The sequence below is a fragment of the Pipistrellus kuhlii genome, unplaced genomic scaffold (assembly GCF_014108245.1).
Source record: "Pipistrellus kuhlii isolate mPipKuh1 unplaced genomic scaffold, mPipKuh1.p scaffold_m20_p_21, whole genome shotgun sequence".
Lineage (NCBI taxonomy): Eukaryota > Metazoa > Chordata > Mammalia > Chiroptera > Vespertilionidae > Pipistrellus > Pipistrellus kuhlii.
Window position 1 is genome coordinate 412,557 of NW_023425520.1, and position 23,433 is coordinate 435,989.

General features: G+C 58.2%; 1 protein-coding gene across 11 annotated transcripts; it reads left to right on the top strand.

The window, feature by feature from the left end:
- On the top strand, positions 1-23,401 carry KCNN1 (potassium calcium-activated channel subfamily N member 1). Of its 11 annotated transcripts, none has more exons than XR_004990152.2 (11): positions 1-250; positions 4,660-5,142; positions 5,922-6,017; positions 8,887-9,305; positions 9,845-9,853; positions 12,105-12,246; positions 14,811-14,921; positions 15,291-15,393; positions 19,686-19,694; positions 19,980-20,049; positions 22,683-22,819. XR_004990152.2 is itself a non-coding variant. In XM_036449999.2 (11 exons), the coding sequence occupies exons 1-11, from the start codon at positions 47-49 to the stop codon at positions 22,929-22,931; spliced, it is 1,920 nt and encodes a 639-aa protein (XP_036305892.1). In that variant the 5' UTR covers positions 3-46; the 3' UTR covers positions 22,932-23,080. The 11 variants fall into 11 exon arrangements, 8 of the variants coding, with proteins under 8 accessions (XP_045441766.1, XP_036305894.1, XP_045441763.1 ...); XM_036449999.2 differs by having other exon boundaries at positions 3-250; positions 15,291-15,418; positions 22,683-23,080; XR_004990154.2 differs by lacking the exon at positions 19,686-19,694.
- Positions 23,402-23,433: the final 32 nt, after the last annotated feature.

The window sequence follows — 23,433 nt, forward strand, 5'->3', positions numbered from 1 at the left end:
GGCGCTCACCGCCCCCCGGCCCCGCCGGTGCACCGGGCGGCGGGGGATGCTCCCGCTGTCGCCGCCGCCGCCGCCGTCGCCGCCGCCTCCCCCCGCCCCGCCGCCTCCGGGCCCACCGTCCCGCAGCCGCTGCCCGGCCCCGCCGAGACCCCGGCCCCGGCCCCGGCCCCGGCCCCGTCCTGCGGGTCCTTGTCCACGCGGGACGCTGTCTCCTCCAGCCTCCACCGCTCGCCCGAGCCGAGCCCCGCAGGTACGGGGTAGGATGGCAGGGGCGCCGGGGGAGGGAGCCACGTCCGGGCGGGGGACGCGGTTCGGGGCTGGGGACACGGGGAAGGGCATGTGTGTCTGTGCACGGCCAGGCTGAATGGCGAGTCCCGGACCCCCATCCCGGATGGGGCGGGTGCTGGGTTCTCTTTGGGGGGTGAGTCTCCAAACTCCATCCATACGGTGGGGGTGTCCTCAGGGCGGAGGCAGTGACCCGGGACTGACTTGGGAGTGGGAGTCAGGAGACCTCGCTGCTGGCTCCTGGATCCAGCACAGCAGTCAGGGGCAGCACGGCGGGGGTCGGCAAGCCCAGCTCTCCTTGGACAGAGATTGGAGCACCCCCACAGGCACTGCCCGCTCCCCTGGAGGGTGGGTGGCCCATACATGTGAGCGCTGGAGGTTGGGGCTGAGCGAGAGGAGCTGGTGGAGATGGAGCAGCGTGGAGGGCGCTGGTGGAGCAGCCTGGGGAGGGCAGGGGAGGCTAATTGCACCCTGCTGGCTGCTGGCAGGTCCCTGATGGAGGTGATGGGGGAATGCCTGAGGGACCCGGCAGCCCGCCAGCACCTCACTGCACCGGTGCTGGGCAGTCCATGGGGAGGGAGGGCGAGCGAGTCCTGTCCACCCTGCAGAGTTAGGGCCCCCGAGTGCTGGGATGGGAGAGGGGGCCCGTCCCCACCCTCCACAGGGACACACAACCCTCAACTTGTCCACACATCCCAGAAGGTTCCGCCATGTGCTCCCGGCCGTGGTTTCTGGAGACAGCGTGGTGGGCATTGTGCCTCACAGGGGGCTCTGCCGTGGGACCTGAGGTGTCGGGGGCCCCTCCACCTGGTCCGCCTGGGAAGGACAAAGCTTGGTGCTGAGCAGCAGCACGGTGGCAGGTGCTAAGATGGTCCACATGAGACCTGGCCACCCACCCTGATGGGCGGACACCAAGATGCGGCTTTCCTGACGAGGCAGCTGAGGAGGTGGCTTCACCCTGGCCGGGACGCTGGAGGTCCCTCTGGGCAGCTCCTGCGCCCAGCCTGTCCTTTGTGGGAGGTTCCTGTGAGTGCCTTTGGGGGCTGCTGGGTTTCTTTGTCTTCCTTTTGAGTGGCAGAGCACCTGCTTCCCGCTGCCTGCCCGCCTTCTTCAGTCCCTCCAGAGCCTTCCTGGGCGCCCCCGGGCCCGTGTGGCTCACCGGGTCCCCACAGTGTCTCCGGATGGTGTGGAAGGGAGCTCTGCTCACCCTCCTACCCTGGCCCTCAGCGCATGGAAGGCTCAAGCTCCAGGCACATTTGACAATTTGGGCCATTCCAGGACCCCTCAAGACCGAATGCAGCCCATAGGGTGTTACTCGCCATTTAGGGGAGCTCCATGGAGAACTTGAGAGACTTCACTAAAAAAACAAAACACAAAACACTCTTTAATGGATGTCCCAACCTTGCCCCTGGTTTCAGAGGGCCTCTTGGGTCTTTGGGAATCCCTGAGGGGTCTAGGGACCCCAGCTTTAGGTCCAGGTTGCAGTGGGGGGGGGGTTACCTGGGAAGGGGAAGCCTCTTGTCCCCAGTCCCTCTGGTCCCGCTCAGCCTTCAGAGAAGCACTGCTCCTCCTCCTGTGGGATCTCAGGCAAACCACCTCGTCGTTCTGTTTCCTCGGAGGTCACGGGAGGGCATGGGCACCCATCATGCCTCTGCCCTGCGCTCTGGGGCCCTCAGGATAGGGCCGGGCTGGCTCTCCAGGTGGCAGCTCATCAAGAGGGAGCCAGGCAGATCTTGCCACCCACCGCCCCCCCATACCCCCCTCCCCCAGTTGGCACTGACTTAGCTCCTGCCCTTCCTGGCTGTGTGACCTTGGGCAAGGTACTGACACTCTCTGAGCCTTGTCTCCTGTCTGTAAAAGGGGTCAGGGATGCCTCCTGCCTTGCCGAGTGGCGATGGAGATTAGATGTGATCGTTCTGATAAAGGGCTCAGCCCACAGTAAGCACGAGGGGCATGTCAACATGACGGGGTGCCTCCACCCTCTGCTCGCATGGCAGCCCACGCCCCCACTCTCACTCGGCCCCGGGCACCTTAGGACTCAGCTGCCAGGCAGGGAGCAGCGTGGCCGACAAATGTCTGGATTTGGCCTGTGTGTTGTGTGGCTGAGTCACATCCCCAAATTGCATCTTCACCGGTGCATTTCCGAAGGTCGTCTGCGGGCCCCCACCCCCTCCTGGTCCTGTCTGCCAGGCCTCCCACCTCTCCTGCCTGTTCCCCCAGAACCCCCAGAAAGGATCTGCACTTTCCGGAAGGATGGGGAGAGGAATGCCTGGGTTTCCTGTTCTCCCAGGCAAGTCTGGGGCTGCTCTGCTGACAAGCTCTCAGACCCACCTAGCAGCCAAAAGCCCTTAGGGTGGCAGGTCTCTGATGGTGATGACGGGGGAATGTCCCACAGCCCAGGAGGAGAGTAACACCCCAGTGTTTGTGAGTCACACACACACAGATCAGGACCAAGGTCAGCCTTATATACCGTGAAATGCCAGGCTTGCAGACGGCCAGGCCTTACACATTGGGAAGTGGCAGGCCACAGGTGGCCACAGCCCGATTGATGTGATGGGTGGTAGCGGTGAGGGAGGAACATGTCCTAAGACTCATGCGGTCACTGACCATGGCAGGAATGTCCCTTGCCCTTCTGAGTGCTGGTACCAGCACCTGGGGCACACAGGGAGCGGGGCATATGCAGTCTGGGGGCACCGGGCAAGGACACAGGGGTCCTGGGATGCCAAGGGCTCTGGCAGAGGTCGCCTGTGTCCTCCCAGCAGCACGGCTTATCTTGGCATGTCCTGACAAGGCAGTTTCTGCACCTGTCACCCCCAGAGCATGGTTCCAGGGCCGGGGAGATGTCCTGTCCGTGCACACCGTCCCTCTCCCAGTCCCCCAGTGCGTGCTGGCTTGGCCTTTTCCAAGGGGACCATGCTTGGCACGCTGCCCACTGCTGCCAGGCTTGTTGGCAGAATGTCAACCAGGCAGCGTGGTCCAGAGTCTCCCCTGTAAGGAGATAGTCCCATCACAGCACAGTGCCTCCGTTTCCCCATCTATAAAACTGGCCAAATCCCAGGACCCTCTTCTTGGGGGTATTTAGAAGATTTAAGAGAAAATTTGTGTGAAATATAGAGACCAGCATGTAATTGATTGGGGGTGGGGAACAGCCTTATAAACTGTGACGTGCTGGGCCTGTAGGAGACCAGCCCATATAAGCAGTGAAGATGGCTGAGAAACGTTGATGGAGGGACAGCAGGTGGCTGCAAGGCTTAGAGCACATGTGTTAAACACAAGGCCTGCGGGCCAAATCCGTCCCGCCAGGCCTTGCAATGTGGCCCGCACCGCGCTGTCATTACTGCACTCTGCTGTGTTTCCATCACAATGACAGTTTATGACTGTTCAGTAAACCATTCGGCCCGCGATTTAGGCTGGATTTTAGATTTTGGCCCCTTCTCTGATTGAGTTCGACACCCCTAGCTTAGAGAGTAGGCTGGGGTAGGTCTGGCGAGTCAGGACCCAGCAGACAGGATTGCGGAAGTCCCTGTGCTTGCACATGACACCCACAGTGCTGCCCTATGCTGGGGCAATATCTGAGGATGTGGCACAATCCATCTGCTCTTCGGCCTGGCGGGGAAACTGAGGCTGGCCCGGTGTCACCGGGCCAGGCTGAGCATATCCCACAGGCCCTACAGATTCCATTCTGGGATCTTAGGGTTAAGTCCTGGAATCTGGAGGTCACTGACCTCCCTCCACCCAGGCAGGAGGGAGCGGGGGTCTCTATAGCCCCAGCCTCAGTCCCTGATGTGACCCCAGCCAGAGCCTGCACCTGCGTAAGTGTGTGAAGGCTTTGGACCAACTTGAGGGGAGGAATTGGAGGCTCAGGGAAGTGAGGTTACATCGGCCATGAGCCTGACGGTCAATGGGAGACTAGCCCAGGTTGGAATCACCTCCCGTCTGTACCCGCATGACCTCTCCTCCCAGGCACCCCTGCCAGTCAAGCTCAGGGCACACACAAGTGCTTCCTGGGCAGTGGCTGTGTGCTAGGCACTGTCTATGAACTGGGAGACCCAGGGAGTTAGCTGGCAAAGGTCAGATGGAGGGTTTTCCAGGCGGAGGGCACAGCACATGCAAAGGCCCTGAGGCAGGGCCACGCTGGCTGGGATAGGTGAGAGGGAGGCCAGTGTTTCTGGAAGGGAGTGCTTCTGGGGAGAGTGAGGGGGACGAATGGTGTGGGAATGGGACCCCAGGGGGCCTCCTGGCCACGGGAGGGGGGGGGGGGAAAGTTGGTTTTTAGGCAGTGACACTGGGGAGCCACGAGAGGGTTAGAGGGTTTGAGCGTGGTCCCGGGCCCCCTGCTCAGGTGGTATGACCGTGTCCCTTATGCCCCTGCAGGTCAGCGTGGGAGCCCCGCTGCTGAGCCATGCCGGGCCCCAGGCAGCCTGCCGTGAGCCCAACCCCGGCACCCACATAGTCATGAACAACCACAGCCACAATGGCTGCGGGGGGCGGCCGCTGGGAGGCGGGCTGGGGGCCCTGACCCGAGACCCTCCAGACGCCGAGGCCAGCTGCCCCCTGCAGCCCCCACACAGTCCGGGCCTCCAGGTCGTGGTGGCCAAGAACGAGCTTGGCGGGCCCTCACCCGGCAGCCCGCGCGGGCATTCCCAGGACCAGGAGGAGGAGGAAGACGAGGAGGAGGATGAGGTGGGGGGGCAGCGGGGCTCCCGGAGGCCCCCCAACGTGGGCCACCGCCTGGGCCACCGGCGGGTGCTCTTCGAGAAGCGGAAGCGCCTCAGTGACTACGCCCTCATCTTTGGCATGTTTGGCATCGTTGTCATGGTGACAGAGACGGAGCTGTCCTGGGGGGTCTACACTAAGGTAGGCATGGCCCTTCTCCCTGGCACCGCAGGGAAGCCCTACCCAGCACCTCAGAGAGGCTCTGCCTGGCACCCCTGGCTCCCCGTCATCCCTCGGGCATGGAATCAGGGCACGTCGCCCCAGGAGAGGAGGATGGGGGGAACAGGGGACCCCGGAGATGGGAGATGGGGGGCTCCTGGGGCTCTTGCTGTGCCCACTTCCTGGGGTGGAGGGAGACTGCAGATGGGGGCCAGAGACTCGAGTCCATTCCCCCGCTTGCACCAAGGGCCATACCCTGGCTCATGGTGGGTAGGGGATGTCCCCCAGATATGCCTGGGCTGGGGGAGCTCAGACGAGGCCTGGGTGGAGAGCAGGGAAAGAGCCCCCCCCCCCCCCAGCAGTTGGGGCCCGGATATGAGCCGGGCTGTGGTCCCTTAGCGCTGCCTGAGGGTGTGTGAGGACAGAGTGGTCAGGGCTGTCTGCCTGTAACGGCGAGATGCTGTGCCTGTGAGAACAGGCCCTATAAACTCTGAAGTGTATGTCCGTGTGAGGCTAAGCCTTATAACCCCTGGCATACTGAGCCTGCAGGAGGCCAGGCCTTATACGTTCTGAAGTACCGTACCCACATGAAGCCCGGCCTTACAAACTGTGAAGCACTAACCCATCTTACTCTAAGCTCAGGCTAAAGAGTAAGGGCAGGAGTGCCGCTTTCTGAGCGAAGAGCCAGGTGTGAGGGTCAGAGGGCCGCCCCCCTCCACCCCTCTCAGCATCGTCCTGCTGTTTGCTCTCTCTCTGCCCAGGAGTCCCTGTACTCATTTGCACTCAAATGCCTCATCAGCCTCTCCACAGTCATCCTGCTGGGTCTGGTTATCCTCTACCATGCCCGGGAAATCCAGGTCAGTGCCCAGCTGGGCTGGGGTACCCCCTCTCCCTCCACACCAGCCACCTGGAGCCCCAGCCTCTAAGCATGAGGACCAATAGCTTCCTTATAGAAAAGGATCTCCGGGAAGGCACACCTTTTTGACAACTCTGACGTTTCCTAGAACGAGCGTCTATGTTTTACTTTTTATTGGTTATTTGAGAAAGGGTCGGTCGGAGCGCAGGGTGGGAAGTGGGGATGAGCTGAGAGCTAGCACACAGGGCCCATGTGGAGTCTTCGGAGGGTTTACATGGTGGAAACCAGTGTGATGAGCACCAGGCTCCTTTCGAATTCCATCGGACCCTACATTTAAAGGATTTGTCCCATGCCAGGGAGTTCGTTCTTTTTGGGGGGATTAATCAAAACCAGGCCCGGCTTGAGTCCGGCTCAGGGCATGTCAGGCAGGTGTGCCCCCGGAGGGCGGACATCCCCTGTGCCAGGCCCCAGGGACACCAAAGGATGTCAGATCTGGCCTCTGACCCCTGGCAGTCTGGCAGGAAATGGGTGGAGGAAATCCTGCCTGGGCTGCACCATGTGCAGGTGTCGATGGAGACACCAGGGTCTGGCACACAGGGAGGGCCCTGGGTGTGGCTGAGGGCAGCAGAGGAGGGGACAGTGACAACTGAGCTGAGAGGAAGCCGTTCGGAGGCTACAGCCATTGGGAACAACAGTCTGGCAGCTCCTCAAACAGTTACTCACAGAGTTAGTTACCAAATGATCCGGCAAATCCACTCCTAGGTGTAGATCCAAGAGAAACAAAAACATCCATGCAAAAACGTGCACGCAAATGTTCATAACAGCCCTCTTCACAACAGCAGAAAGTGGGAAGTCAGGTACCTAGCTGTTATCAGGTATATGGATAAACCAAAAGGTCTGTTCATACAGTGGAATTGCTATTCGTTGTATTATTATTTTGTTGTTGTTAATCCTCACCTAAGGATATTTTCCCATTGATTTTTTTTTAGAGAGAGTGCAGGGGAGGGGGAGAGACAGAGGGGAACATCAGAGTGAGAGAGACACATTGATTGGTTTCCTCCCTCACAAGCCCTCACCAGGGCCAGGAATCAAGCCTGCAGCTGAGGTACGTGCCCTTGACTGGAATCGAACCTGGATCCTTTAGTCCACAGGCCGACACTCTAGCCACTGAGCCAAACGGTCTAGGGCTCATTGTATTATTAACATATTATATTATTCTATTTATATAATATTCACTTATTTGGTATTCAGCCATAAAAAGAAAGAAGGAGGTTTGCACAGCTGAGTGGCTTCAGCAAACAGAAGCTTATTTTCTCACAGTTCTGGAGGCTGCAAATCCAAGATCAGTGCTGGTAGGACTGGGTCCTGGGGAGGCCTCTCTCCTTGGCTTGCAGGCAGCCACTGTCTCACTGTGTCCTCACAGGCCTCTTCCCTGTGTGCATGTATTCCCAGTGTCTCTTCCTCTTCTTCTTTTAGATTTTAATTCTTACATGAAGATTTGATTTTTAGAGAGAGAGAAACAACCATCTATGTGAGAAACATCGACGGGTTGCCGCTCACACACATCCTGACCGGGGACCAAACCCAAACCACCTAGTGTACAGGATGGCACTCCAACCAACTGAGCCACCCAGCCAGGGCCCTTCCTCTTAAAAGGACACACCCCCTTCTGACCTCATGTAACCTTAATCACCTCTTTAAGGCCCTGTCTCCAAATACAGTCACGTTGAGAGTTAGGGCTTCAACATAGGAATTTCGAGGGGACAAGATTCAGCCCATAACAGATGGCCCATCCCCCAAATTCATGTCCTTCTCCCATGCAAAATGCACTCATTCCGTCCCAATATCCCCTGTTTCAGCATCAAGTCCAAAGTCTCATTTAAATATCATCTAAGTGCCCTAACAGGTTTGGCTCAGTGGATAGAGCATCGGCCTGCAGACTGAAGGGTCCCAGGTTCCATTCCGGTCAAGGGCATGTACCTTGGTTGCGGGCACATCCCCAGCAGGGGGTGTTGATCGATGTTTCTCTCTCAGCGATGTTTCTAGCTCTCTGTCCCTCCCCCTTCCTCTCTGTGAAAAATCAATACTATATATATATATATATATATATATATATATATATTTTTTTTTTTTTTTTTAAATCATCTAAGTGAGATCTGGGTTAGATTAAGGTAAGCTTCTTCCCCAGGAGTGACTCAGACAAGTGCTGGCACAGGCACAGGACAGACATTCCTCTTCCAAGAGGGAAAATCCAAAAGAAGCAAAGGGCATGGGTTCCAATCGAGTCTCAGCGCCAGCAAGGCAGATTCCATGAGCTCTGAAGGCTCGAGAAGAATCCTCTGGGCCGAATGCTCCACCTTCCAGTCCCACGGAGTGGCAGCGTGGGCCCTGGACCCTGGGAGAGGCCTGAGTGCCTGGCCTCTGTCCCTCAGCCTGATGTTTCCAGGGTCACCCACACGGTGGGGTGTGCCAGTGCCTTACCCGCTTCGTGGCTGAGAAACTCTCCATTTTGTTCACCCTCTTCCTCTGATGGATGCTGGTGTTCCCACCTCGGGTGGTGTGAACAGAGCTGCTGTGGCTGTGTGTGCACAGGAATTGGTTCCAGCGTCTGTTTTCATTTCTCTTGTGGACCCCACTTAGGATTGGGATTGCTGGGTCCCGGTCCTCCTGTGGTTAACCTTTTGTGGACCCCCGGCCCCACGTTTAGTTTGGAGTGTGGCCAAACCTCTGGGATGGAAGGGGTTTAGCCTGGGAGGCGTGTTTGTGGTAAAAGCCGGGTGGGAGGGGTTTCCCCCGCGGGTCTTGCAAGCTGGGGGCTCGGATGTGTGTGTGAGACCCCGCCGCCCACCCGCCCGCCCTCCCCCCCGCAGCTGTTCATGGTGGACAACGGGGCGGACGACTGGCGCATCGCCATGACGTGCGAGCGCGTGCTGCTCATCTCGCTGGAGCTGGCCGTGTGCGCCATCCACCCGGTGCCCGGCCACTACCGCTTCACCTGGACGGCGCGCCTGGCCTTCACCTACGCGCCGGCGGCGGCCGAGGCCGACGTGGACGTGCTGCTGTCCGTGCCCATGTTCCTGCGCCTCTACCTGCTGGGCCGCGTCATGCTGCTGCACAGCAAGATCTTCACGGACGCCTCCTCCCGCAGCATCGGCGCGCTCAACAAGATCACCTTCAACACGCGCTTCGTCATGAAGACGCTCATGACCATCTGCCCCGGCACCGTGCTGCTGGTCTTCAGCATCTCCTCCTGGATCATCGCCGCCTGGACCGTGCGCGTCTGCGAGAGGTGCGCCTCCCCCCAGCCCCTGGCCCGGGGAGCGCCGGGCCCACCCATGATGTCAGTGACCGGCTCCCCCAGCCATCGCTTCTGTCCCCCTCATCCCAGTGAGCCCCACCCGTTATTTCAGTGCCCAGAGCTCCCCTAGCAACCCCATCCATCCATCCTCCTGACCCTGACCCTGACCCTGATGACCCCAGACCCATCCATGGCTTCAGTGACCCAAGGGCTCCTCCAGCATCTCTTTCATCCCCTTGATCTCCCCCACCCTCCCCTGTCCAGTTCCTGGCCTCAGCGACTGTCCATAACCCTGGGACTCCAGCCTTGTGTCCCCAACCACCCCTGACCCACACCCCCTGCTTCCCCAGCCCCCTTCCTCCCACTCTCCTCCGGGGGGGACTCATGCCCCTCTGCTCTGGGGGCAGCTGGCCTCTGACCTCTGGCCCAGGCAGTGGAGGCAGAGGAGCTGGGGGCTTGCCCAGCTGCCCGTCTCTCCCCCAGTTTAACCTGCTCTCCTTCTCCCCTCTGCCTGCCCCGCTGGACTGTAGGGGAAACATGTGAGTCCCAGCCTTGGCCAAGCTGTGTGTGCGGAGTGCTGCCACCATGCTGCCGTGAGGAATTTAAGATTAGCTGCCGAGAGGGCGGGCCTGGGGAGGGGAGGCAGGGTGGCCAGGACTGGCAGGAGCCCATGGGGGTGAGGGGCAGGTAGGGTTGAGTTAGGCTCAGGACCGTGGGAGGCAGGCCAGTCTCAGCTTCTGCCCACTTGGGGCCCTCGGGGCCTTTGCCAAGGTGTGGGGAGGAAAAGGGCTGAGCTCTAGCACCTTGTTTGGGCAGCTGACCCAGGGATCCGGAGTCTGGGGTGGAGGACACTGGCCCAGCCTTTCGGATCCCTACTTGGGTTTTGTTCTCAACAGTCCTGGACGAAGGCAGCCATCAACCCAAGTTACAGACGAGGAAACCGAGGCTCCCAGGGGCAAAGGGACATTCCTGAGAGCCTGCTTCCGGTCTCTGCCAACCCCGGGGACCCCGGCGGGAGGGGCTCTGCTGGGCTCTCGGGCCGAGGGGCGCCTGTTCGGGCGGGGTCTCTGCTGCCTCTGCCTCGTCCGGGAGGCTCCGGAGGGTCAGTGTTAGGCGGTGCTATGATTGGGCTTCCTGGGGGAGGGGCCCTGGGCTGGACTTGCCCCCAAGGACCTCAGTCCCCACCCCTTCAAGCCCCCCTCCTTGTCATCAAGGCTTACCACCGGGGGGATCACACGGGGCTCCTTGGACCCCTGATATGCCCCAATGTCAGTTCCCACAGCCCATTCCCCACCCTCAGGGCAGGCTCAGGACCAAGGCCTGGGAATGAGAGAGGTATCCCTCCTCAGGCATCCCTGAGGTCCAGGCTGGGTCATTCCGGGGGTCCCGGGTGGGGGTGGGGAGGGGGGCAGCCAACCCTAAATTCTGAGCCCATATCGCTGCTTGAAACTCCTTTGCCTGCGTCCCTCCACCCCACGGCTCTGTCCCACCCCTACCTCACCTCCCGCATGCCCCCTCCCTGGTCCTGGGGTTCTGCAGCACCCACCCATGGCTAGAGAGCCCCCCTCCTGCCTCCTGAGTTGGGGGTGCTGGTCTCCCCAGAGGTGGAGGCTGAGGCAGGTTGGGGTTCAGGTACTTCAGTGAAAATTGGGGGTCAGTTTCTGTCCCCTGCACCCAGCAAACATCACAGGAGCCCCCCAGTGGGGCGGAGACTGCCGAACACCAGACCTGCTGTGACGGCCCCCATCCCTGCCGCTCCCACTGGGCTTCCCTTCCATCTCCTCCCCACCTGAACCCCTGGCCCCGCCCCATCTACCTAAACAGCCTTCCCCCCCACCCCGCCCCCTTACACCCCACAGTGAGGGCCCCCCTCCTTTGTGCCACTATGGCCTCTGACCTCGAACCCTTTCAAAGGAGGTCTTCACCGCGGGCGGGGTTTCAGAGGGCCTGAGGCCAGCTAAGGAGGGTTTAGTTGGAAAGGGCTCCCGCAAGCTGGAGGGGCTTTGCAGGCTGGGGGCTGGCCTAGAGCAGAACCTTGAGCTGCCCCCAGGCCCAGAGAACCAGCTGCAGGGCCCCCAGCCCAGGCTGACCCAGGTAGAACCTGTTCATAGTCTGCGATGGGGACAAAGCAGGTGCTTTGCAAGGCCTTGGGGCCTGAGACCCCCCCACACCCACACACACACACATCAAAAGTTAGGCCCCAAGCTCCCCCCAGGGCTAAGTATGCCGTCCCTGCTCTCCTTACCCCCAGATCAACCCAGACATGGGGTTGGGGTGGCTGGTGCTGCCCTCCACACATTAATATCCCTTCTTCACCCGAGTCCCGGAGCCTGATTCTTCAGCCCCATCTCCCCACAGACCCTCCCTCAGGGCTGGCCAGCTAGGGAAGTCCTTCCTGATTTCTGACGTGAATCCTCACCGCCCTGCTGCTCCCGGTGCCCATGGCCACGTGTCCGCGCCTGTCTGTGTGTCTGTCCGTGGGAAAGGTTCCGGTGGACATGTGTGGACACACGTGGACATACCCTCACCTGGCCCCTCTCTGCTCCGTGCCCAGGGCCAGGAGGGCAGATGTCCCGAGCAGCGGCTTTGGTGTGTGAAGGAAGGAGGGTGACAGGGAGCCGGGGGGAGGATCTGGGTGCGCTCTGTCCCGGAAGCACCCCTCCCCCCTGCAATCCGCCTTTATCCCTGTGAGCCCTGGGGCGGGCGGCTCTCTGATCCTAGACACGGCCCCGGGGGTGTGATGGAGGAGGAGGGACCGTGCCGCTGACCAGCCCTCCCTGCTCTCCCCAGGTACCACGACAAACAGGAAGTGACCAGCAACTTCCTGGGGGCCATGTGGCTCATCTCCATCACCTTCCTCTCCATTGGCTACGGAGACATGGTGCCGCACACCTACTGCGGGAAGGGCGTGTGCCTGCTCACCGGCATCATGGTAAGGCCGGCCCTTCCACACACACACACACACACACACACACCCCGGCAGGGAGGTCACGGCACAAGCTGTACCACACAGACAAGCGTTTGTTCTTGCAAAAACGTGGCGCCACCCCCTCCACCGCGTCCTTTTCTCCTGCAGAGGCTCCCACAGCCCCTTCTGGACGCCTTGTCTCCAGGGGTCACCGTCTCTTTAAGCCTGAAGCTCAGCTGCTCTGTTCGCCTTCCCTTCTCCCTCCCTCCTGCTTGGAGGGCCGCTTCCTCCTGCCTTCCCACCAGGCGCCCCCCCTTCCTGCCTCCCCACCAGGCCTTCCCCAAGCCCTGCACCCCGCACCCCGCCTCCTGGCCGAGCTGAGCGCCCTCCGGTGGGAAAGGGCATCGTGCACACGTGCTTACTTACGTTGTTTTGTGACAGAGGAAGGGAAAGTAAAGATCAGCCACAACCCCCCCTCTCCGTCCCCCTTCCCCCCCACCTCCACCGCCAGCAAATGGACTTTCTAAATAAACAAAAACACATACGTGAGCTTTAACCAGAAAACCCTCAGTGGAAGGGAAAAGCTGTGTTCTCTCCTCCGGGACGCAGCTCCTTCCAGAAAACCAGTTTCATGTCCAGCCAACAGCACACTCCCAGCCCTCGCCCCAGCACACACACACACACACACACACACACACACACACGCACACACACACGTACACACACACACACACACACACACGGTCATGCCCGGGTCCCTTTAGCTGCTCTGTTGGCTCTCTCCTGTCCCCTCTGTGCCCAGTGCATCCCTCCCGGTCACTGCTCACAGACTCAGCCCCTCCCACTGTCCCGCCAACCACGCGTTTCCCTGCTCTTTTTTTAAAATATATTTTATTGATTTTTTACAGAGAGAAAGAGAGAGGGATAGAGGTTAGAAACATCCATAAGAGAGAAACATGGATCAGCTGCCTCCTGCACACGCCCTACCGGGGATGTGCCCGCAAACAAGGTACATGCCCTTGGCCGGAATCAAACCTGGGACCTTTCAGGCCATAGGCTGACGCTCTATCCACTGAGCCTAACCAGTTTCATGTCCAGCCAACAGCACACTCCCAGCCCTCGCCCCAGCACACACACCGGTTTCGGCACGTTTCCCTGTTCTTGAACTTGCTGTCCCGGCGGGCTTCCTCTGAGCCTCCTCCTGCTGTGGGCAGCTGTGCCGTGGGGCAGCGCGGTCACCGTTCTTCCTCGCCGGGCAGCGTGCACGGACAGGTGTCCGGGCGCTGCTTTGCCCCCAATCACAGCGTTTTCCGAGGAGCCTCGTGAGTCCTCTAACGGCCTTGCCCTGGTCGGGAGCCCTCATCCCTCATCGGGTTTCCTTGGAGGGTAAGCCGGGCGTGTTGGCCCAGCCAGGAGAGTTTGACAGTGTCCCTGGACCTTGTCCACTCCTCCCCATAAGCGTTTCCCTCCCCCCCCCTACCCTGAGAAAAAGGGAACCTGTGCCAGCCACACCCCCAGCCCCAGCCCTCAGGGCCCTCGCCGGGGTTTCTCCCTCCTCCCACCCGGTACTCAGCAGCTGCGGGCAGGACACCAGGGACAGCCTCCAGCACAGGCCGACAACCAACTTCTGGCTCCATCGCCTGCCCTGCCGCCCGCTTCCTGGCCACTTTTGAGGCTGATGGCACCTCCTGAGTGTCCTAGGCTCCCTGGACCCCACTTCTCAGTGACAGAACCTCCCCCCCCCCCTGCTTTCTTCCTCCTGTGTTGCTTTTTGCTGCCCCTCCCTTTCCTGCCCTTCCCTCCTCCTTGGCGCCTCACTCCTGCCCCCGGCCCCTCCCAGCAGCCCCCAAGCGACCTCCTTTCCTGGCTGGGCTGCTGCTAAGGGCACCCTGAGGAGAGTGGATCCACCAGGGAACCCCATGAGGAGGCACCCCCCCACACCTGCTGGGACCTGGGCATTCCTCCCCCCTCCCCCCTACCTGCTGGGACCTGGGCATTCCTCCCCCCTCCCCCCTACCTGCTGGGACCTGGGCATTCCTCTCCCCTCCCCCCTACCTGCTGGGACCTGGGCATTCCTCTCCCCCCCCCCCCCTACCTGCTGGGACCTGGGCATTCCTCTCCCCCCTGCAGGTGCCCCGCTGTGCTAGGCTGGCCGGCCCTTTCCCACGCTTCCCTTCCCCTTCGCACTGTCAGCAACTGTTAGCCCAGCCTCGGTCCCCAATACCCAGACCCAAAGCCCCGACAGATTCTAAATCCTCCCACTTCCATGGTCCTCGGCCCCAAACTCGCCTGCAGACCCTGCTGTTCCTTGTCGCTTTCTTGTCTCCGAGCCTCGGATCCCGCTCTGTCCAGTGGAGATGAGGACGGAGTTGTTGGGATAAAGTGCGCTCCTCGGTGGGACACCCCGGACACTGGATGGATAGAGCACATGGGCCGGGAGCCAGCGAGCTCTGTGCCAGCGCTGCAGGCGCGGAGGGTGAAGTCCGAGGCGGGCCCAGGGCAGGCTTCCTGGAGGAGGGAGCGTGTCCTGCTCTGGCCGGGGGCCCGCAGGAAGCAGGGTGCTGATGTGCTCCCCCCTCCTCACGCAGGGGGCTGGCTGCACGGCGCTCGTGGTGGCTGTGGTGGCCCGGAAGCTGGAGCTCACCAAGGCAGAGAAGCACGTGCACAACTTCATGATGGACACACAGCTCACCAAGCGGGTAAGGATGCCAGCCCCATCACAGCCCCCATTATGCCAGCCTCCTGATCATCAAGGGCAGACCCTCCCGCCCTCCTTCTGCACGTTATAGGCACACCCATGTGCCCACCGGTCCCCACGCTGCCCTGCTTGTGCCAGCACTGCCCTGGGCTCTGCCATTCACCAGGTCGCCCGGCAGCGTGCCCAGAGCCGCGGGGAAGGCCGCAGGGGTCCACGTGTGCCAGCCGCCGCCCGCTGCGGGCTGTGCAGTGAGAGGCAGGAGTGATGGGACCAGGCAGCCACGTGCAGGTTACGAGCTGGCCGTGGCGGGCTGGCCTCGCTGTGCCTCCGTTTCCCGCGTGCGAAACAGGGAATGCTCTCTCCGGCCCAGGTGAAAAACGCCGCTGCTAACGTTCTCAGGGAGACGTGGCTCATCTACAAACACACCAGGCTGGTGAGGAAGCCAGACTACGCCCGGGTTCGGAAACACCAGCGTAAGTTCCTCCAAGCCATCCATCAGTAAGTCCAGCACCTTTCCCACCACGGTTCTGTGCCCGCCCCGGCGGAGGCAGCGTGACACCCGCCCCCCGCGGGAGGAGGCCGAGGGCCAGGCCGGACAGCCTAGGTGGCCAGGGGGCTGGGGCCAGCATCTTCTGTGGGATGGGTAGTTGGCATGGTCCAGGGAGAGAGATGAAGGGCCCAGCAATCACCCAGGGACATCACCTGTGGTAAGGCATGCAGTCCATCCAGCACACATGGCAGGAAGCATGTTTTATTCCCTGGAATAGCCCGAAGGACTCTACCCCTAGACACTGAAGCAATGTCCCCTTTGGCTTTAGCAGGAAGCTCGGAATTTGTGGCCGGATCTATAAGCTCATGTGGAATAATGAGAAACTACTTAGTTTCCTCTTTTGTCCCTTCGTCCTGAGAATTACTCATTCAAGTAGTTCTGATCCTTGGCTGCTCTTTGGCCACACCCAGCACCAGGTACACTGCAGTCTGCGGTTAGTCTGGGCTCAGGCTTAAGGTCCTCTGGTGAGTCCAGAGTTGGCACGTTTTCGGTAAAGAGCCAGACAGTAGACATTTCAGGCGTCGTGGCCCAGATCACCTGTCCCGGGAACGCCGTGGAGGTGAGCGGGCGTGTCTGTGCATGATTTTCCAAAACGGGCACCTGGCCAGGCTTGGCTCACAGATATGAAATGCCAGGGACTGTCCACTCAAAACATCCTATGAGCTACATGTACAATGTCACATTGCTTAGCAGCCACATTAAAAAAAAAAAAAAAAATAGCAAAAGGGAGCAAGTAAAATAAAATTAATATATTTATTTAGTGTATCCAAATTATTATTATTTTAGCATGTTATTAAGTTTATTTTTTATTTTTTATTTATTTTTTAATATATTTTATTGATTTTGTACAGAGAGGAATGGAGAGAGATAGAGAGTTAGAAACATCAATGAGAGAGTCATCGATCAGCTGCCTCTTGCACACCCCCTACTGGGGATATGCCCGCAACCAAGGTACATGCCCTTGACCGGAATTGAACCCGGGACCCTTCAATCCCCAAGCTGACGCTCTATCCATTGAGCCAAACCGGTCTCGGCTATTAAGTTTTTTTTAAATCACTGAAATATTTTATAAAGTTTTTTGTACTAAATCTTCAAAGTCCATCATGTATTTTACACTCACAGTATGTTTTTATTTGGACTAACCACATTTTATATAGGATGCATGAGCCAGCATCCAGAATTTATTTTTTAAATATGTTTTATTAATATTTTTACAGAGAGGAAGAGAGAGGGATAGAGAGTTAGAAACATCGATGAGAATCATCGATCAGCTGCCTCTTGCACGCCCCCCCCACTAGGGATGTGCCCGCAACCAAGGTACATGTCCTTGACTGGAATCGAACCTGGGACCTTTCAGTTCGCAGGCTGATGCTCTATCTATCCACTGAGCCAAACCAGTTTTGGCTCCCTGTCTAGAATTTAAACAGCTCCCGATTCTGTGGGGTGGGGCCACGTGGCACCTGGTGTAAAAGAGTGGAAACATGCTCTTGGGCACTTTTCAGAGGGAGCCTCTCGGAAGAGAGTTCCCAGGTCTCATCATGAGAAAACCCATTCACCAGTCGTTCTCCCCGGCGGGTGCGAGGGCTCCTGCCCCAGGAGCCGCAGGCCAGACTCGGGTCAGAGAGAGAGATGAGCAGTGTGAGGATGTGAGCTAGGACGGCAGGAGGGCGACCGACTCAGCCATAACCAGAGGCAGCACAGAGAATGCCAGTGTGAGCAGGAGGACGGGGAGGCGGGATAGAGGACGGCCCTGAGCCTGGGCTTCCGGAAGGAAAGGAGAATGGAAAGGAGAATGGCCGCTTACCAGGGAGAGGCAGGTCATGGGAGAGGAAGCTCACCAGCTGGGCTTTTATTTCTTAATTCCGTTCCCTCATGTTTACCTCTTTTTTAAAAACAGCTTTATTGGGGTATAATTGACATACAGACAACCGCACCTATTAAAGTGTACAGTTTGACGAGTGTTAACCTATGTGCACACCCACGAAACTACCATCAAATAATGAACAGATCCATCACCCCAAACGTTTTCTTGTGCTGCTTACCATCCTTGTCTTTTAACTGGAGAGTTTAGTCCATTTACGTGTATTGTGTTTGCTGTCATAATTGGGATGCTTTCTAGTGACAATAATCCATACTCCCAGGACTTTGGAGGTCTAAAGGAGATGATATGCAGAAATGCCTGGCATAGGCCCCAGCACAGAACCATCTCTTGGTAGCACATAGCGTCCACCTCCCCCCCCCCCCCCCCCCCCGGCCCCTGCTCTCTGCCTCCACTTCCACCACCATCTAAAACCAGGGAGAGGAGCTGGTCTCCCACTGTGCCCAGGTGTTAGTCCTACCTCCTCACAGGCTTTGAGACCCTTGAGGGCAGGGAGCTCTCCTTGCTGACTCTTCCACAGTTGTTAGTGGACCACTGGTTCCCAGTCTGGTCCCTTCCACCTAACAGGGGGGCCTGGGCCGGTGACGCACTGCTCCACGTATCTTATCTGTAAGGAGGAGATGATGGTAACTCGGGTGATATTGATCTAACACAGCTGGGATGACCAGATGACTCACCTGTGCCTGACAGCCGCACAGCATTTTCTAAATATAGGAACTGGAATTGTTAGTTCCACAAGCATTTCCTGCACCAGCCGGTGTGGGGGACACTAGATGTGGCTCGGCCCTGGATCTTGCCCTAGGGGATGTTCCAGAAAGTTCTTTGGGGAAGGTAGGAGTATGAGAATTGAGGACAGCCAGGGCTGGGGAGAAGGCGCCTGCTCGGTGAATTATTTGTGACCATTTGTCTGGGGCAGGACTGTTTCAATCACCTTTAGATTCCCTTGCACCCCCACCCCCACCCCCACCCAAAGCAATAGCCCTGCAAGAACAGATGATGAAGTCGAGCGAGTGTGAATGGGAGCTGGGAGGGCGGATGGGATTTGAGTTGGAAGCTGAGAGGCAGGCTGGCACACCAAGGAGGGCCCCCAGGCTGAGGGGAGGCAAGGAGGCCGGGAGGAGCACAGTGCCTGGGAGAGGGGAGGTCTGCTCTGCCCACGTGAGGGAGCCCCACGAGGGGGCGCTGTCTGCAAAGCCCGTGACAAGGAAGATGGGGTCTCAGAGGAGCGGGGTGGGGGTGGGGGGGGTGTCTCCCTGGCCTGCGGTAGTAAGTGGGTGATGTGAAACAGCAGAATTTATGGTCACCGTCCTGAGGCCAGAAGACCAAAACCAAGGTGTCAGCAGGGCCGTGTTCCCATGAAGGTGCCAGGGGAGGATCTGTTCCAGGTCTCTCCTGGCTGCTGGCAGCGTCCCCGTTCCTTAGCCGGCAGATGCGTCGCTCCAGCAGTCCGTTTCCGCGTGGCGTTCTTCCTGCGTCTTCGTGTTGTCCTCCATCTGTGCCTGTCTGTGTACAGACTTCCCCTTTTGTATGAAGACACCAATTAATATTAATAATGATACAGTAATCCCCCCAGCGGCTCATCTTAGCCTGGGGAAGCAGGTCACATACTGAGCTCCTAGGGGACTTCAGTGTATCTCTTGTGGGAACACCAGCCAACCCCTGTGACTCTCCGGGGAAGGCCGGCAGGGCTCCTCGCAGCCTCTGGGGCCGGCTGTATTCGCCTCTGTTCTCCAGACCGAGGGCCGGGTCTGGGGACCCTGGCAGGCTCAGCATGGTGGGCCCTGAGGCGGAGTTTGAGCCAGTGATGAAGAGTCTTACTTGGAACCACTCCCCCGGCCCAGTTTAACCACAGAGGCTGGGAGAGGAAGGCGCGGACACACAGGCCATCCCCCACGTCTCGGCAGCTAGTGGAGGCCAAGGGCAGAGAGGCTGATCAGATCCCGCGGGGTTTTACCAGCCATTGGCTTTGCCACTCTGAGCCTCAGTTTCCCCCTTAGGAACCATCATGGGGGTAGTTTACTGGACTAACAGTCACCTCTGGGTCCAGGTGCCTGGCACAGGCTGGCAGACAGCAGAGTTGCAGCGGGAGGGCAGCTGAGTTTGTCCTGGCCAGGGCTGGGTGGGTACTGCTCGAGGGAGGGGGCAGAGGACGGACGCACCCCTGAGGGGCCGGCACTGCCCTCTCAGAAGCTGAGCCCCTCTGCAGAGCAAGGGCAACAGCCCCTGGGCCCAGGGGTCAGCATGTGGGAGGAGGGCAGCACTGGGCATGAGCCGCCCCGTGGTGCTGAGATTAAAATTGCCCTGTGATTTCTCTCTGCTCCCCCGGGTCCTGCCAGAGCTCAGAAGTAAGTCTTCTCCTGCGGGTCAGGGGTGCATGATGGTCATGGGTCAGGGTGCATCCCGGGGGCAGCTCCTGGAGGATGCACATGGCCAGACGGTGGTCACGTTGGGCAGTGGCTGAGCTGCCGCCCAGGCCCTGCCGTGGGGAGGGAATGGGCTGCAGGGGGCCTGACCCCAACTCCCACCTCATCTCCCCACTGCATGTCCTGGGTGGGGCAAGTGCATGAGGGACTCCCCATCCCCCCAACAATGCATCCTCCACACAACCCCACCCACCCGCCGGTCCCCAGGCTCCGGAGTGTGAAGATTGAGCAGGGAAAGCTGAACGACCAGGCCAACTCACTCGCAGAGCTGGCCAAGGTGAGCAAGGGGGGGGCCAGGTGGGATGGCTCCCTGGGCCAGTCTGGGCTGGTTGGGGAGAAAGGGGGCATTTCAGTAAAGGACTGGGCACAGCTCCTGTGGAGGGAGGGGCAGCACTGGGTTCTCAGGGCAGGCAGGTGATACCAGCAGGTGACACAGGGCATATGAGCCACCAGGGCACAGCAGCCCCGTCTGCAAGGTCCATGGTGAAAGAAGCTCTGACTGTGTGAGGAACTCCGGGAATCTATATCTGCAAAGGCTACTCTTTACATCGGCAATAGTTTTATTTTTTTTAAATATACTTTTATTGACTTCAGAGAGGAAGGGAGAGGTGGAGAGATAGGAACATCAATGATAAGAGAAAATCACTGATCTGTGCCGCCTGCATGCCCCCTACATGCCCCCTACTGGAATTGAGCCCACAACCTGGGCATGTGCCCTGACTGGGAACCTCCTGGTTCATAGGTTGATGCTCAACCACTGAGCCAAGCCTGCCAGGCTAGTGTTTTGTTTTGTTTTTAATTAATATATAAGGAAATCATCTATATGGGCAAAATTGATGATGTGGTATTTTCGCTGCGGGTATAAATTCAAATAATAGCCCCAACAGAAAGCTAAACACCTTTTAGGAAATTAAAGTTGATTCCACAGCTCAGTCCAGTCAGTTTGTGTTATAAATGGATCTATTTGTTGGTTCAGACATCAAGTCCTCCCCTCTTTCCTGCTTTTCTCTTAGAATGTTCTCACACTATTCAGAACTTCTCCTGACAATGTGGCATACTTCATAAATAGTTCATGTGTGAGCTTTGCCTGTTGGTCCCACTCCCTAATCAATTATCAGTTAGAGGTTACTTTAATGTTATCTTTAAAAGATGTTAAGTCCTATTCTATTTCACTTCTTATACCCAGCTCATTGTGGACTCGCTCTCTCCCTCATTTCAAGAGATCACAAAGTGATTTAATATTAACCTACATCAAATTAATTTGGAAGGGAACGTTACAGAGGAAAATACATTCTAGAACCCTGAAGAAATAATTCAGCCCAGCTGGTGTGGCTCAGTGAGTGGTTGAGCATCAGGCACATGACTGGCTGCAAGCTTGATCCCCAGCAGGGGGCATTCAGGAGGCACCAATTGATCATTCTCATCATTGATGCTTCTATCTTCCCTTCTCCCTTCCTCTCTGAAGCCAATAAAAACATGTTTTAAAAATAAATAATTCAATTGGTAGTAGATACTAGAGCATAACCCTAAGAGAATATAAAAATCATTGGCCAATTAATTTGATGTCATATGAAATTATAGCTATAAATATAAAATACCTTGGAAAAACTCAGATACTAGGAATTATAATTTGAATGGTCCATATTACACTTCTTTAGCACAAATGATTGAGATTTGAATTTTTAAAATTTTAAACCTTGTAATCATGGCGATATACTCTCAAAATACATTTTACAAAAGCTTCTTTGGATTCAGTCTTTAATTAGATTGGATTATATGGGTTTCTAATTTTTTTAATTAAACAAGGTTAAAATGTTTTCCAATCAAATTTTTCTGCTTTCCTTTCCAAGGTTGCTAATTTAATTTGTATTTCTCTGGCAAAAATAAAATATAGAGGGTGTCCCACACTTTACAGCCAATAGCTCAGTGATGTTTCTTTCTTTTCAGATTTAACCCATTGAAATTCATTATTCAAAGTGTGTATACATTTTGGGGGACACCCTGTATATCCTACGTTTAAAACAATTTTTTTTAAATCTCAGAGAGGGCCAAAAGGAACCACCCCAGTGTTGGATGCCTCCAGATATTACCCTCTGACCCTGGGGACTGTGGTTCCTGAGGCAGGCTGGGGTGAAGGTCAGTGGCCCTAGGAAGGCTCCGAGGTGTTTGTCCTTTCCCATTCCCCCTCCCCTACCCGCCGTGGGGTCAGCCTGCTGGGAACCCAAGAATGGGTGGAGGGCAGAGGTGTGGAGAGGCTGGGAGAGTCTGCAGGTATGTAATCGGCGCCTCATCCTATTTCTCTCCCGCGGAGCGAGTGGTTGGGGTGTTTGTCCCCCTCAGCCAGACCCGCCCCTGCAGGCTCCCCTCCAAAGCCTAGGAGGGGCGGCAAACTCGGGGCCTCGCCTGCGGGTCTGGTCTCTGAGAGCTGGGGTTAGAGACGCAGAGCTGTGTTCTAGCGCCACCTGGTGGCCAGAGTGGATCCTGATCAGCAGAACTGGCCCGTGCTGGCTGCCCTGTGGGGAGTCGTAAAGGTGGTGGGGACACCTGTCGCCTATCATAACAGCGATTATGGCAGTCGTGTTCCTGGGTCTGTGATTGGGTCAGATCCTCACCTCCCTCCAGACCCCTGTCCAATCCCTAGTCTACTGTATGTGCTAGGTGGCCAGTTCAATCCTCAGTGCGGCTCTGGTCACATCCACCCCTCCCCAGTGCAGCCCTTGGCCGTTCCCAGGCCTGCTGGCCCAGCTGTCATTTAACTTGTCTGTCCCTCACCTATTCTCCCACCATTTCCTGGGATCCAGCAGAACACCTGCAGGGCTGGGGGTGTCCTCACAGTTGCAGTTATCTGTGTGTGTGTGTGTGTGTGTCCCTGTCTCGCTCAGCCTCTTCTCTCCCACCTGTCGCTCGCAGACCCAGAATGCCATGTACGACCTCATGTCCGAGCTGCACGCCCAGCACGAGGACCTGGAGGCCCGCCTGGCTGCCCTGGAGAGCCGCCTGGATGCGCTGGGCACCTCCCTGCAGGCCTTGCCTGGCCTCATCACCCAAGCCATACACCCACTTCCCCCGCCCCTGCCTCCCCAGCCTGGCGCCCCAGACCAGGCAGCCCAGAGCTCCCCATGCCGGTGGCCACCCGTGGCCCCCTCAGACTGCGGGTGATGGCCCTGCCCACCACCAGACCCCACAATCTTGGCCATTGTGTGGCCGCCACCTCCACACCATCCAGGCAGGCCGGTCTCATTGTGCCTCTTGGAGAACAGGAGCCAGAGCTGATTGGGCTGAGCGGCCAGGGGCCCGTCCCACCCAGACTGTCTGGACAGGGGTGGCTGCTGCCTGCTTTCTCCCTGATTGGAGCTTAGGGAGCCCAGGGCGTCCTCCGGTTCCCTGGCCCCTAACTCTCCCCAGGCCCCCGGTGGGCTCAGAGCAGCAGGGAGAGGGGTCCTTGCCGGTTCTTAATAAAGCAGGACCCAGCCAGTTGCTGCGTGTTGTGTGTAGTTGGGGGACACTCATAGTCACAATATGGGAGGTGGACACCTGGCCTGGGTCCCCAGAATGGATAGGGGGGTTAAGGTGAGTCAAGCCCCATCATCTTCCTAGCCGGGCAGTCTCCTGAGCCGGAGCCTGAGGACGTCTGCACCAGTCCTGCCGGCACTGACCTGCA

What these genes read in the sequence shown, in the direction of transcription:
- KCNN1 (XM_045585807.1), top strand. Translation starts at nt 47, where the DNA reads ATGCTCCCGCTGTCGCCGCCGCCGCCGCCGTCGCCGCCGCCTCCCCCC. An exon ending in GCCTGCTCACCGGCATCATG is followed by an intron (nt 12,247 to 14,810) that starts GTAAGGCCGGCC and finishes CTCCTCACGCAG; the next exon opens with GGGGCTGGCTGCACGGCGCT. An exon ending in ACACACAGCTCACCAAGCGG is followed by an intron (nt 14,922 to 15,290) that starts GTAAGGATGCCA and finishes TCTCCGGCCCAG; the next exon opens with GTGAAAAACGCCGCTGCTAA.